Genomic DNA, 12,845 nt, shown 5'->3' with positions numbered 1-12,845 from the left:
TTTACTCATTAAACTCACCTGCTTAAGAGAGTAGAGAGTATGGGGGGAGGGAAATGGTGTAATGTGCTTACAGATCAATCTTGTGTTTCAAAGTCCCCAAACTTTAACAGGCTGGTACTTACTTATGTGTTACATCTCTCACAAATCAAATGAAAAGTATATACTGCAAAAGGAGGTGTAAGAGAGTAACGTTGACAGTGAAAGGTTCCGTTCAGCATTTGAAATACTTCTGCTACTGCTTTAAGGAAAAACAAAAGACTGTGATAGTTCTAGTTTACATCTAAGGCTTCTAGGAGCTAGTATGGTCCTTGTAAATCTTGTAAATATATGTGGTTATTTCTCTCCAAACCAGCCAACCATTCATTACCTTAATCCTATCAACAGCCACTTAGAGCTCTTAGCCAGGAGTAGCAATCAACAGTTACTCTAAATGGTGCCCACAGGTAAGACACAAGTAAGAGAAAAAAAAGACATGTCATTCCATGTATCATTTCACAAGAATTGTAGCTAACAGTGGGAGGCAAAAGTACACATTATTAAAATATAATACAAATAAAACATTGTTATCAAAGACCCTACCAAAGCACAGCAGCATTCTCTACAGCAAATTCAGATTAAAACTCAATCTCTTGGGGCACATGGGTGGCTCAGTTGGTTAAGCATCTGCCTTCAGCTCTGGTCATGATCCCAGGGTCTTGGGACTGAGCCTTGAGACGGGCTCCCTGCTTGGCAGGGAGCCTGCTTCTCCCTCTCCCACTCCCCCTGCTTGTGCTCTCTCTCATTCTGTCAAATAAATAAATAAAATCTTAAAAAAAAGAAAAAGAAAAAGAAACAACTCAATCTCTGGCTACCTAACAAAGGTAAAATCTGCAAATGTTAAGATCAACAATACAGATAATACGAAAAACAATAATAAGGATACTTCAATGAATGTCTACTCCATGTCAGACACTATGCTGAAAAGTGCTTAACATTTTATAAAGCTATGCCTATTTTGCAAATAAGGAAAATGAGATTCAGAGTCGCACAATTAGCACATAGCGACATCAAGATTTGTTGGTTTCATTACAAATCCTAATTTGTTTTAGGTAAACCACACTATTTTATATAGCTAAAATAATTTATACAGAAGAGAGCTCAAAACACTTCACATGTTAACTTACACCAAAGAACCTAAAAAGTTATGTTTTAAAATTATTGTATTCCAGCTAATATACCATCATTTCAGATAACACTATTTTGTGTGCATCATTGTATAATACAGAATCTTACACTAGTCTTCATCCCTGATTCTTGAGGGGATATTCTAAAGCCTTGGAATTTCCTGAATAATATGAGTGTCTTAGTCATTCATGAGCCCCCGGCATCACCCCTAACAGATGAGATGACTCAAGATGGGGGCTGGTCACCATAAAGACCAACCAAGAAGAAAAGGTCGGGGTTTGGAGCCAGCCTGACTAAAAGGAAGGAAGACAGGGCTGGAGACTGAAGGCCAAGCATGTGGTCAATGAATCAATCAAGCCTACCCAATGAAATGTTAATAAAAACTGTACTGAAGTTCCATGGAACTTCCTGGTGAGTGAACAAGAGGAGATGTGCTGAGAGGATGACAAGGGAGAGGGCATGGAAGTTCTACGTTCATGATCCTCCCAGACCTCACCCTATGTGTCTCTTCATTTGGCTAGTTATGATTTGTACCCTTTACTATCCTTTACTAAAACTGTAATCATAAGTACAATACTTTCTTGAGTCTAAATCATTCTAGTGTATTATTAAACCTAAAAGGGTCATGGGAACTCCCAAATTTATATCCAGTTGGTCAGAAGTGTGGCTACAATCTGAACAGCAGTCTGGTTGGGGACCATAGCCTTTAACTTGTGAAGTGTGTGAAAAGTCTGGGTGGTTACTATGAGAACTGTACTGCAGTAAACCAAATGGTATTGCAATAACCATTAAGAAAGAAAAAAACACTGCCAATTACACCATGACCCATCAACAACTATAGAATACAAGCTGATTTCAGCAGTATTAAGATGTAAAAACAAAAAAAATTAACAAAAACTAATTAATGTATAACAGATACTTTTTAAGTTGTAAAATAGCATAGAAAAAATGAAGCAAAAAACAAAATTAATCTCCTTTTCCTTCATCAGCGGTAATCAGTTCAGTATGTATCCTGAAACAGGATTATTCCCTCTACTTTTACAACACCAACATATGGTAAACAAGATTTCAATGACCGGCACAAGGTCACCCAGCAAGTCAATGACAGAAAAGTAATTAGAATGCAGGATCCCAAACCCCAAGGGTATTTTCTGTTATAAACATCTTACTGTCTCCTAGCTTATCTTAAAAGATAGTCTATCAAACACAGAAATCTTACTCATTTTGATGACTAAGAATAAAAGTAAATATACGACCATGAGCCAAGGGGCACTCCACTTTGTCATATATGATCTTGTTACAACTTCTCAGGCAGAAGGCAATGATTACACTAAACTTCACTAGTGAGTCAGTTATCACTTAAACAGTTCAATAAAAAAGAGAAAACAAATATCATGTAAGAGCAATGGACTGGGACAGTAGCGCATCAGGCAGCAGCGGGAACATGCTATCCACCCGCCCTCTCCAGGCCTCTGTTTCACATGAAACAGAGGGAAATGGTCTCAGTTATTCCCACTGCAAAGTTACTGACCTTAATTCTTTGTTGTACAAATCCATCCCACACATGGAGGACATTAAGTCTTTCTGGCCCTTGCCCCCTAAATGCTGGTGATTCTCCCTAGTAGTTGTGACAACCAGCAAACCCTGCCCCACACATTTCCAAATGGAAAGGGCAGGGGGTGGGGGTGGGTCGTTAAGTTGGGTAGACTTTGTTTCCCAAGTAAAGGATCTCTTTCAGGTTCTTTCAAGTGCTACAATTCTATAAATTAGTAACCCTTCAGTTTTACTGAAGTGACAAATCCGTGACTAAAAAAGAGTATGGAAAGAAGGAAGTCATGAATGATTTAGAAAAAACACGCAGGGGGCGCCTGGGTGGCTCAGTCGTTAAGCGTCTGCCTTAGGCTCAAGGACGATCCCGGAGTCCTGGGATCCTGCCCCATATCGGGCTCCTCCCCTGGGAACCTGCTTCTTCCTCTCCCACTCCCCCTGCTTGTGTTCCCTCTAGCTCTGGCTGTCTCTCTCTCTGTCATATAAATAAATAAAATCTTTAAAAAAAAAAGAAAGAAAGAAAAGAAAAAACGCAGTAATTTTTGTCCCAGTAATCCCATTTCTAGCACGGAGGCTCGGGAGAACAACAATATAAAGATTCATGAGCTAAGGTTTAGTCATCACAACACCACTTCTAAGAATTGAATGATTTGAAACAACCCAAACAGGTAACACTCACGGAGGACTTACTGGGTGCCAGACATGAGAGTAAGCACTTTACTTCCCTGCCACTCAAAGTGAAGCACATCACTTAGGAGCTTCATACAGAATCTCAGGCCCCATCCCAGACCTTCTGAATGAGAATCTGTATCTTAACAAGCTCCCAGGTGAACATTAGAGTTTAAGAAGCCCTACTTTACAAGTATTAATTCATTGATCTTCATAAGGTGTAATTAATTTTCATCACAACAGCTCTATAATGTAAATACAATCATCCTCCATTTTACACATTAATAAACTAAGGCAAAGAGCATCATACAACTTGCATAGTGACTGTCAGAGCCAGGATCTGAATCCATAGTCTCGTTCCAGAATCCAAGCTCTAAATCATCATTGCCTAATATTTCTCAATTTTTAAACAAGTTAGAGTATTCCCATAAAATGGAATTTCCTGTAGTGATTAAAACTGATGTCTAAGGAATTTTTAATGACACAAGAAATTAACTGCAGCATGTGGTAAATAAAACTGAATATACGGTATGAGCCCCAATATGTAATTTTTGAAAATTACGTACACATTCACTTTGAAAAAGATCTGGAAAAGAAAATGTAAGTATGGGGAGTCAATATATGGGATCTGGTGTCACCAACACCGGAGTTCAAATTCCAGCTCTACCGCTCATTAGCTCAGTGATGTAGAGGCAGCTTTGACAAGCTTGAGCACTGGAAGCCTGAGTAAGGAAAAGGGGCCCACAGGGACCACCAAGCTGAATGCAAACAGGCAATGCATACAAACTCATTAAGTGACCCACCTTGAAATAACCATAGGCCCTAAATGAACAATTACAACCAGGCACAGTTCCTAAGATCACCAAAAAAGGGAAAATTCCATTTGTCCCCATACTCATCCCGCCCTATACCTGTGGCCCCTCACCACCGCTTTGGGGCAGACAGTCTCTCCTTTGCTATTCCGCCCACTGCTTCCTTGTGGTGTATTCAATAAACTTTCATCTCTTTTATTCTGCCTGGGGTGAATTCTTTCACTACCGGCATTGCCAGCCTCTACCCGATCAGAGAGCCCCACATTTGGTGGCCCCCTTATCCGATCGGGACACCTCACACATGATCTTAGGTGAGAGGCTGAACCTTTTTAAGCCTCATTTTCTTGATTGATGAAATGAAAATAGTATTTACCTCACAAGATGGTTGTGAGGATTAAATGAGGTAATCTACAAAAAGCACAAGCATTGAAGATTATTATGTCTCTTTATACTTTTTCATTAGCCAAAATTTTTACAATGACTATATGTCGCACTTTGGTAAATAGCAACAACAACAAAAAAATAGTGCCTGAGATTGTCAACTATCTCACAGGCTATTACAAAGAAAGTACCTATTCCTCTGATTAGATAACGCAAGACTGAACTCAAGCAGTAACAGATGAGTAAGAGATCTAAAAAAGATCTTTAAGTATGATTAAATAGCGAAACTGAGTAAGGGACGCAGTACCGGTTCCTCTCCAGGAGGGCCTTTCCTCGAACAAAGTCCACCATTTACTTTCAACGATTTAGACATTCCGACTGCCTGGCAGTACCTGCCTGACCTTGAACAGGTTACTGGACCTCTTGCAAAGCCTCACTTTTCCTCATCTGAAAGAAAGGATGCCACCACCCTTGGACTTACTGTGAGGATTTAACAAGAGTACGTACGTAAAGAACTAAGCACAGTGGACTGGCAAAACACAGCACTTGAAGGCAGCTCAAATCGATCCTCATCACCAGCAGCATCATTCTTTGACCGAGTGACACCTCTTGAGCTGCCCCACCAGCAATGAAAACATACTCATTCCTTCCAAATGGCAGTTCAATAGTATTTTCATTATTTTCTAATCAATTAGATCTATGAACAGCTATTTCATTACAAAATTATCAAGGCCACTCTCTATTTTAAGTAAGATTCACTAAATTATTTCACATTTGGATTCTTAACTACACAACTAGTAGTAGCGAGCCAATTCAGGTGGGAGTTTATCCACATTTCTAGTACCTCTGTATGCAAATACACTGGTATACAACTGGGTAAGTCTTAGGTTTAAATACACGAACTCCATCAATCATTACCAGCTATAATGTAGGTCAAGGCTTTCCACCTGATAAAATTAGATCGGAATCAGTGTTAAGATTTAGAAAAGCCTAAGGATCACTCAGTCTGATCCTTTCGTTTTGCAAATGGATTTAGGAAATGTAGTTAACTAGTGAACAAGGAAAACATTCAAATGCTAATCTACTCTTTCAGGAATTAGTCCAAATCCTAAAAGGAACACATAGTAAACCTCAGTTTAGACTTTTAAAAATGACATCAATTTTTAGCTCAGCTAAAGGTGTTACTATTATTACCACATTTTGAGGTGTAAGTGGGAGCTTCCCTTCTCACTTAGAAGAGTACTGAATCTATAGCTCTGAATTGTTTCAAGATATTTATTACAGGAAGAAAGAAAGGTCAGTCACCTTAAACTCTTATTTGACATTTAATTCAAAGAACTAAGAGTCATTTTCTTTTTAATTGAAGCAGAGAGTTCATAAGCACAGTAAAAGATACTATGAGAATTCTCTCCTTCACATTTACATAAAAGATTTTAAAGAAACACAAATGGCATGTGAACCTATGAAAATATGTTCTACTTCACTAAGATAAACGAAAATTAAAATGACAAAAATAACAAAATTCCTATCAGATTTGCAAAATTAGATCTAAGTCATTATGCTTGAAAAAAGATTTGTCCTGGGAATGCTAACTTTATAATTCCCTAATTTAAAACCGTTCACAAATCATTTCTACTCGCAAGCAAGTATGTGCTCATGCATGGGTATGTGTCTATATTTATATATAAAATTTAATGCTAACATGTTCTGGAGAAACTAAGGGGGAAATAGGCATACTTTTATATTATTTGTTGAAGTTTAACTTCTATGAAGAGAAATCTGACAATATGTATTAAAATTATAAATGCACATATCCTCTGACCAGCAAGTCCACTTCTAGGAGTTTATCCCACAGATTACTTCCACATAGGAGAAATATCACAGGTAAAAGAATATTCACTGCAACACCGCTTGTATAAGTAAAAACTGGTAACAATCTGAATGTCCCTTAATAGGAGATCAGCTAAAATGATGGAAGACTCATAAAACAGAATATTATGCAGCCATTAAATAAATGAAAATTATATAAATATTAATATGGAAAGATTTCTAAGAGATTTCAAGTCAATAATGTGTTGCATATAGCACCATTAATTTTAAAATTTACACACAAATAGAAACATACTTATGCATGAGCATATATACTTCTCATTCTTTCTATACATTTCAATTCCATTCTATTTACTTGTATTCTTTTTTTAAATAACTTTTTTTTTTTTTAAGTAGGCTCCACACCTAGCATGGGGGCCTTGAACTCATGACCCTGAGATCAAGACCTGAGCTAAAACCAAGAGTAAGACGCTTAACCAACTGAGCCACCCAGGCACCCCTATTTTTTTTTTAATAACTTTAAAATATTTATTTTAAATTTAGATATCTGACCTGTGGTGTATCCAAATGAAGTAACTATCAAATTTTCCTTCACTGGTAGCTTTTAAATTCAAGAATCATAATTTCGTCATTCCAAAGACAAATCTTATTTCAAGCCTAGTGATCCCATAATCAGTATCAGTTCTAAGCACAATTAAAATCCTAAAGCCCACTTCCAAGCAGAAACGCAGATGACTTACACTGTGACAGAGTCAGAGGAGTAGAAATCGGACCTTACCTGACCAGGTCCCCATGAAGCTGTAAATACAGACTTTCCCTTCCCTCTCCAGCACAGATTTCTGACGCTGGTGTCTCCACAGTGCACAGGACAAGATGTAAGTCAGAGGAGGCGGAGGCAGAGGCGGTTGTGGCGGCAGTGGTCGTGTCTGCTCCATACAGGTAAACACAACCTCTCCTGACATCTTCTCTCAGCCAGTCTCTTTCTCGAGAACCAAACCTACTTCGCCTATTCAAACAATTCCTGCTCCCATTGCGTTTCATATTTCTCTAAAGAACATCAAGAGAAAGAAATCATTAGCTAGAATGTCTGGCTGAGTTAGACATGTTCAGTCCTCACCCCACCTTTCCACTCTCTATTCACCAACAACACCTCCAGTCTTGGGGCCTTCACACCTGCCATGCCTATTTGTAAGCTGGAAAACAGTTTTCTTTCCTGCCAGCTGTTCGTGGCTCTGTCCATCACTTTGACCCTCTCTTACATATATGTACATATTTATAAACTAAATACAATTGTTTTCCATGATTTAGAACTTTAAATCCTAACATACTTATGTTTCATACTGCTATTTTTTATTTGGTTCAACATTGGTCATGCTAATACACCCAGCTCATTCATTTGAATAATATCTCATTATATGAATACACTCCAATTTACTCATTCTCCTGCTGATGGCATTTAGTTTGTTTCTAATCTTTTCACTGTTAGAAACAATGCTGCATTAAACATTCTTGTACATTTCTCTACAATGAAAACTGAAAGTTTCTCTAGGGTCCTGACCCTCTGCCTCATATCCCAAAAAAGCAAGTACAGAGTACTGCAAAATGTTGCACAAATATTCTTTCCATTCTAATCACGTTTCCAAAAAAATCAGTGTTACATTTGAAATTCAGGACCCCTCTCAGGGTCATGAGTTCAAGGCCCCCATGCTAGGTGTGGAGCCTACTTAAAAAAAAAAAAAAAGTTATTTAAAAAAAGAATACAAGTAAATAGAATGGAATTGAAATGTATAGAAAGAAATAGAATGAGAAGTATATATGCTCATGCATAAGACACATCGTGGTTACCTCAAAGCAAAAACTGCTACAGCAATACGATAAGTCTCTAAATATCAATATTGACCTACTCTATTTTTATTTTTTTAAGATTTATTTATTTATTTGACAGAGAGAGACAGCCAGTGAGAGGGAGACAAGCAGGGGGAGTGGGAGAGGAAGAAGCAGGCTCCCAAGGGAGGAGCCTGATGCGGGGCTGGATCCCAGAACGCTGGGATCACGCCCCAAGCCAAAGGAAGACGCTTAACGACTGAGCCACTCAGGCGCCCCTGACCTACTCTATTTTTATGATGGGCCATTTCTGTTCCCCTTTTTTAAGATTTTATTTATGTATTTATTTGAGAGAGAAGAGAGAGGAGGAAGGGGTGAGGGTATAGAAGGGAGGAGGGAGGAAAAAGGACAAACAGACTCACCGCTGAGCATGGAGCCCTACACCTGCAGCCCAATCTCACATCCCTGAGATCATGACCTGAGCTGAAACGAAGAGTCCCTGAGCAACCCAGGTGCCCGTGTTCCCTCTAATATAAAGGCATTTCCGGTAACACACTGCCATACCTCTCTAGCATCATTCTCTGTTACCTGTCACTGTCTCAGTCATATCCAGCTACTTGTAACTCCCCAAACACACCACGATCCACAATTCTGACTTGTCTGAAATGTCCTTCTCTGTCTTGTTCATCTGACCAGATAGCCTTCAAAACTCTCCTCATATGTCACCCTCTCTTGTGTTCCCTATGGAGGCTTCCATGTCTCCCATCCCCATTTTCTCTGCATAGCTAGAATTAGTGACTCTACTCTCTCCACAGCAGAACTTCTTCACCTTGAACATATGTCTACTACTATGGGGGTCACAATGGGTTTTTATCATGTATTAGATATTTCTTTCTCTCTTCTACACTGAGAATCTATTATAGTGCCTTAATACCCTGAGTGGCACACTGATACATAGAGAACTCACAGAAATCACATCACATCACAGAATGTATTCCCAGTCTGCACTGTAGCCCAATTTGCTCTAGCAAGAAGTTGAAAAAACTTGAGGGGAAAAATCTCCTTTTTTACAGAGAACCTTAAAATGCTTTTACCAACTACAAAGTAAATAAAAGACTTTTCTACTATTCCTCACTGAAAGTCAGAAATACCTATACATAAACCAAGTATTATTTTTGTAGTTACTGAGATTAAGTATTTGAGGATAACCGTGGCACCTAAAATTCAATTTCTGAGATGATAAAGAAAAGTGAAGGAAAAGTGAGAAGGTATTTCCATATGGGAAGAAAGAGAAATATGAGTGAGAATGGCTTCATTGTTTAAATTAAGGATAGCAGGTAAATCCGTCATTTTACAGATATTAAGGAATTGAATATAGCTATTCAAAACTATAAGGATTATTACTGATTCTAACTTTAGATAAGTAGGATAAACCCCTGCTACAAGTAGGAACTAGGTCTCTCTCTTGTCCACAAGATCATTTTCTCAAAGCTGAACATCTCAGCATTAACGAAGAGCTTTCAAGTACTTATTTTATAAAGACAAAGGCCATCATATTTGTATCAGTAATTTTAGCCACTGAATACAATCAACCACTGATTAATTTTAAGTATTCCTTATTTTTTAGTCTTTGGGCAAGATCAACTGGCCCATCTAAAAACAGTATTCTATAAGGTACAAAAGACGCTCTGCACTCTGCACTGAGCAGAGAGAAATTTTGCTCCTTGCTACTAAGAGAGAGCAAGTAAATACTATTCCACACAACTACCAAAAAGTTTCTTTAAAAAAACTTTTTAAGGTCAAATAATGGCCCAATCATCTTCTCAATTTTAGAAAAGTCAAGAAAAATCCCAGGAAGTTATTCTATTAGTTCATCCATGACTTTTCTTCTGGGAGAATTTTTAAAACTCATTTTTAGGGGACACCTGGGTGGCTCAGTCAGTTAAGCGTCTCCCTTCAGCTCAGGTCACGATCCCAGGGTTCTGGGATCCAGCCCCGCATCAGGCTCCCTGCGAAGAGCCTGCTTCTCCCTCTTCCTCTGCCATTCCCCTTGCTTGTGCTGTCTCTCTCTCTCTCTCTCTCTCTCTCTCTCTCATAAATAAATAAATAAATAAATAAATAAATAAATAAATAAATAAATAAATAAAATATTTGGGGGAAAAAACAATTTTTTTTTAAAGATTTTATTTATTTATTTGACAGAGAGAGAGAGAGCCAGCGAGAGAGGGAACACTAGCAAGGGGAGTGGGAGAGGAAGAAGCAGGCTCCCAGCGGAGGAGCCCGATGTGGGGTTCGAACCCAGAACGCTGGGATCACGCCCTGAGCTGAAGGCAGATGTTTAACCGCTGTGCCACCCAGGCGCCCCAAAACAATTTTTTTAAAGTCATTTTTAATTGTGTTCATAGGGGTACCTGGGTGGCTCAGTTGGTTAAGCATCTGACTTCACCTGGGGTCATAGTCTTGGGGTCCTGGGATCAAGCCTCATGTCAGGCTCCCCAATCTGCAGGGAGTCTGCTTGTCCCTCTTCCTCTGCCCCTCCCCCTGCTCGTGCTCACTTGCACTCTCTCTCTAATAAATAAATAAATAAAGTCTTAAAAAAAAAGTTCATGTATTTCCCTTAAGACTATAAAGGCCTGGCAGCTTTCTGCCCACGTGCTCTTTCTGTCCCTGTGCTTTAATAAAAACACTTTTTGCACTAAAAAAAAAAGAAAGACTATAAATTCCTTAAGAACTTTATTAAAACACATGTGTTGTTGGTCAAAGAATGTATGTCCTATTTATATGATATACTCCACCCTATGAAGATAAACTGCTGAGTTAGACCTTTAGTAGATATCATTCCCTTAAACCTGCTCAATGGGCATTTAAAAGGCCTAGATACCAAGCAAGCATAGCCTTCTAGCAACAATCTAGATGGACTGTTCAGCTATTATTAGCTATTGCTGAATTACCTAGTGCTTCCTTCTCCACTGCGAAAAGCATCAGATAACTGCTGGAAAGGCCAGTACTGTCCGCTGATAGACTGTCAGCTTTTAGAATCACTTTTCCACTGAAATTGCTACATTAAGAATATTCTATTGCTTCCCTTACTCTTATGTAAATCTGTTGACAAACTTTTCTAAAAGGGAACAAGTCTATAATCAACTTGCACATCAAAGAAGTATAAAAGAGCACATTTCAGATTTAAATAGGGGCCCCCTGGGTGGCTCAGTTGGTTAAGTAAGCAACTGATTTGATTTCAGCTCAGGTCATGATCTCAAGATCAGGGGAGGCTCCCAGCACAGAGCCTGTTTGAGATTCTCTCTCCCTCTGCCCCTCCTCCACACTCTCCCTACCTCTCAAAAAAAAAAAAAAAAAGATTTAAATATATTTCTAGACAGTGCAAGTCTTTAGAGTAAGCCATGAATTAAGTACCCACTTCAGTTTTAAGCTTTTAACTCTCTAAAAATGAAAATAACATATGAGGGCTCTGATCAGTTCAAAGGTGATAAACTATTAAACGCCCACATACAATTAACTCTAAGATATGTATTGGAAAAACAGTCTGGTCAAGTAACTCTCCCTACTCACTGAGTTCTATTAGAATGTGAAATACCGTAAGGTAGGAGATATGCTTCTGCATTCAAAACTTTAAAACAATATGGGCTCATCTCTAGGAATATATATGTTAAGGAATATTTTGGAAAAGGGTGGGATGAGATAAGAAGAGGAAGAATATTTCAGTTCATTAAAAATCATTTTGGTATTCATTGATTTTTAAAAACCATATACACACATTACTTGAACAAAAACTTGAAGCTAGTACTGACGAAAATGGATCTTATGGCACTTGCTGCCTAGTTATAACCTCATATCTTCTACAGTCTGAGTAAAAAAAAATCCCAAAATTGTAGCAAACATCTGGAAAACTACGCTTCACAGTTACTCCCAATAATCTTAAAAGTATTACAAATATCATACTTGTATTCCAACACCGTAAAGTGGTAATTCTAATTTGCTAAATAAATCTGGGAGTAGATTTTGAATCAAACTTTTCAATAGCCCATACTGATGGACCTACATCTAATCTGGCTACATTATACTGGCTTAGTTATATTAGCCCTTTTACGAAGATCTGTATTATTTGACAATAGTGATGCTCATGACTTCATAGTTAGTATAAAAGCATTACAAAAAAGAACGATAAGCCTTTTTCAAAGGGTCTTCAAAGAACAAGTAGGAGATGACTTCTACCTATATATTCTTTTCCAGTTTCACTTGGCACAAAATTCAACCACTCAGCTACTTAAGGAAACCTCTGTATGTAGAACACACAGCACCTATTCTCCATAGCCAATCCCATTTATATGCAAGGATTATTTAAAGTGTTGACCATATGCAATAAAGCAAGAGACACAAGGGCATTAGACACTGTCAGCCTCCCATACCACCAACTCAGTACTATAATCAAGATCAATTTCTGCAATCTTTCTAACGGTCCCCACACTGGAACCCCAGGGAACCAGTGGTAAATTTGACCACTTCCTGAAAGTCTAGGAAGGCTGGACCCTTGAATCAAGAGCCTTTCTCAATTCCTTGTATCTCACAATTCACTCCCTCCCCCACAGAAAGTTGTTA

At 38.4% G+C, this 12,845-nt stretch overlaps 1 protein-coding gene across 2 annotated transcripts in view; it reads right to left on the bottom strand.

Annotated features, from left to right (window-relative positions):
• PHLPP2 (PH domain and leucine rich repeat protein phosphatase 2) overlaps positions 1-12,845 on the bottom strand; it is a 72,925-nt gene that overhangs the window by 58,336 nt on the left and 1,744 nt on the right. For both annotated transcript variants that reach the window (XM_045810297.2, XM_045810298.2), the window contains exon 2: positions 7,183-7,451. In XM_045810297.2, the coding sequence (XP_045666253.1) occupies positions 7,183-7,451 (269 nt within the window). The remainder of the gene's footprint in view (positions 1-7,182; positions 7,452-12,845) is intronic.

This window comes from Ursus americanus, chromosome 21, assembly GCF_024610735.1.
Source record: "Ursus americanus isolate L20-20 chromosome 21, mUrsAme1.1.p, whole genome shotgun sequence".
Classification (NCBI taxonomy): domain Eukaryota; kingdom Metazoa; phylum Chordata; class Mammalia; order Carnivora; family Ursidae; genus Ursus; species Ursus americanus.
Note: the sequence above shows the minus strand (reverse complement) of the source record. Positions and strands in the feature narration are given on the sequence as shown.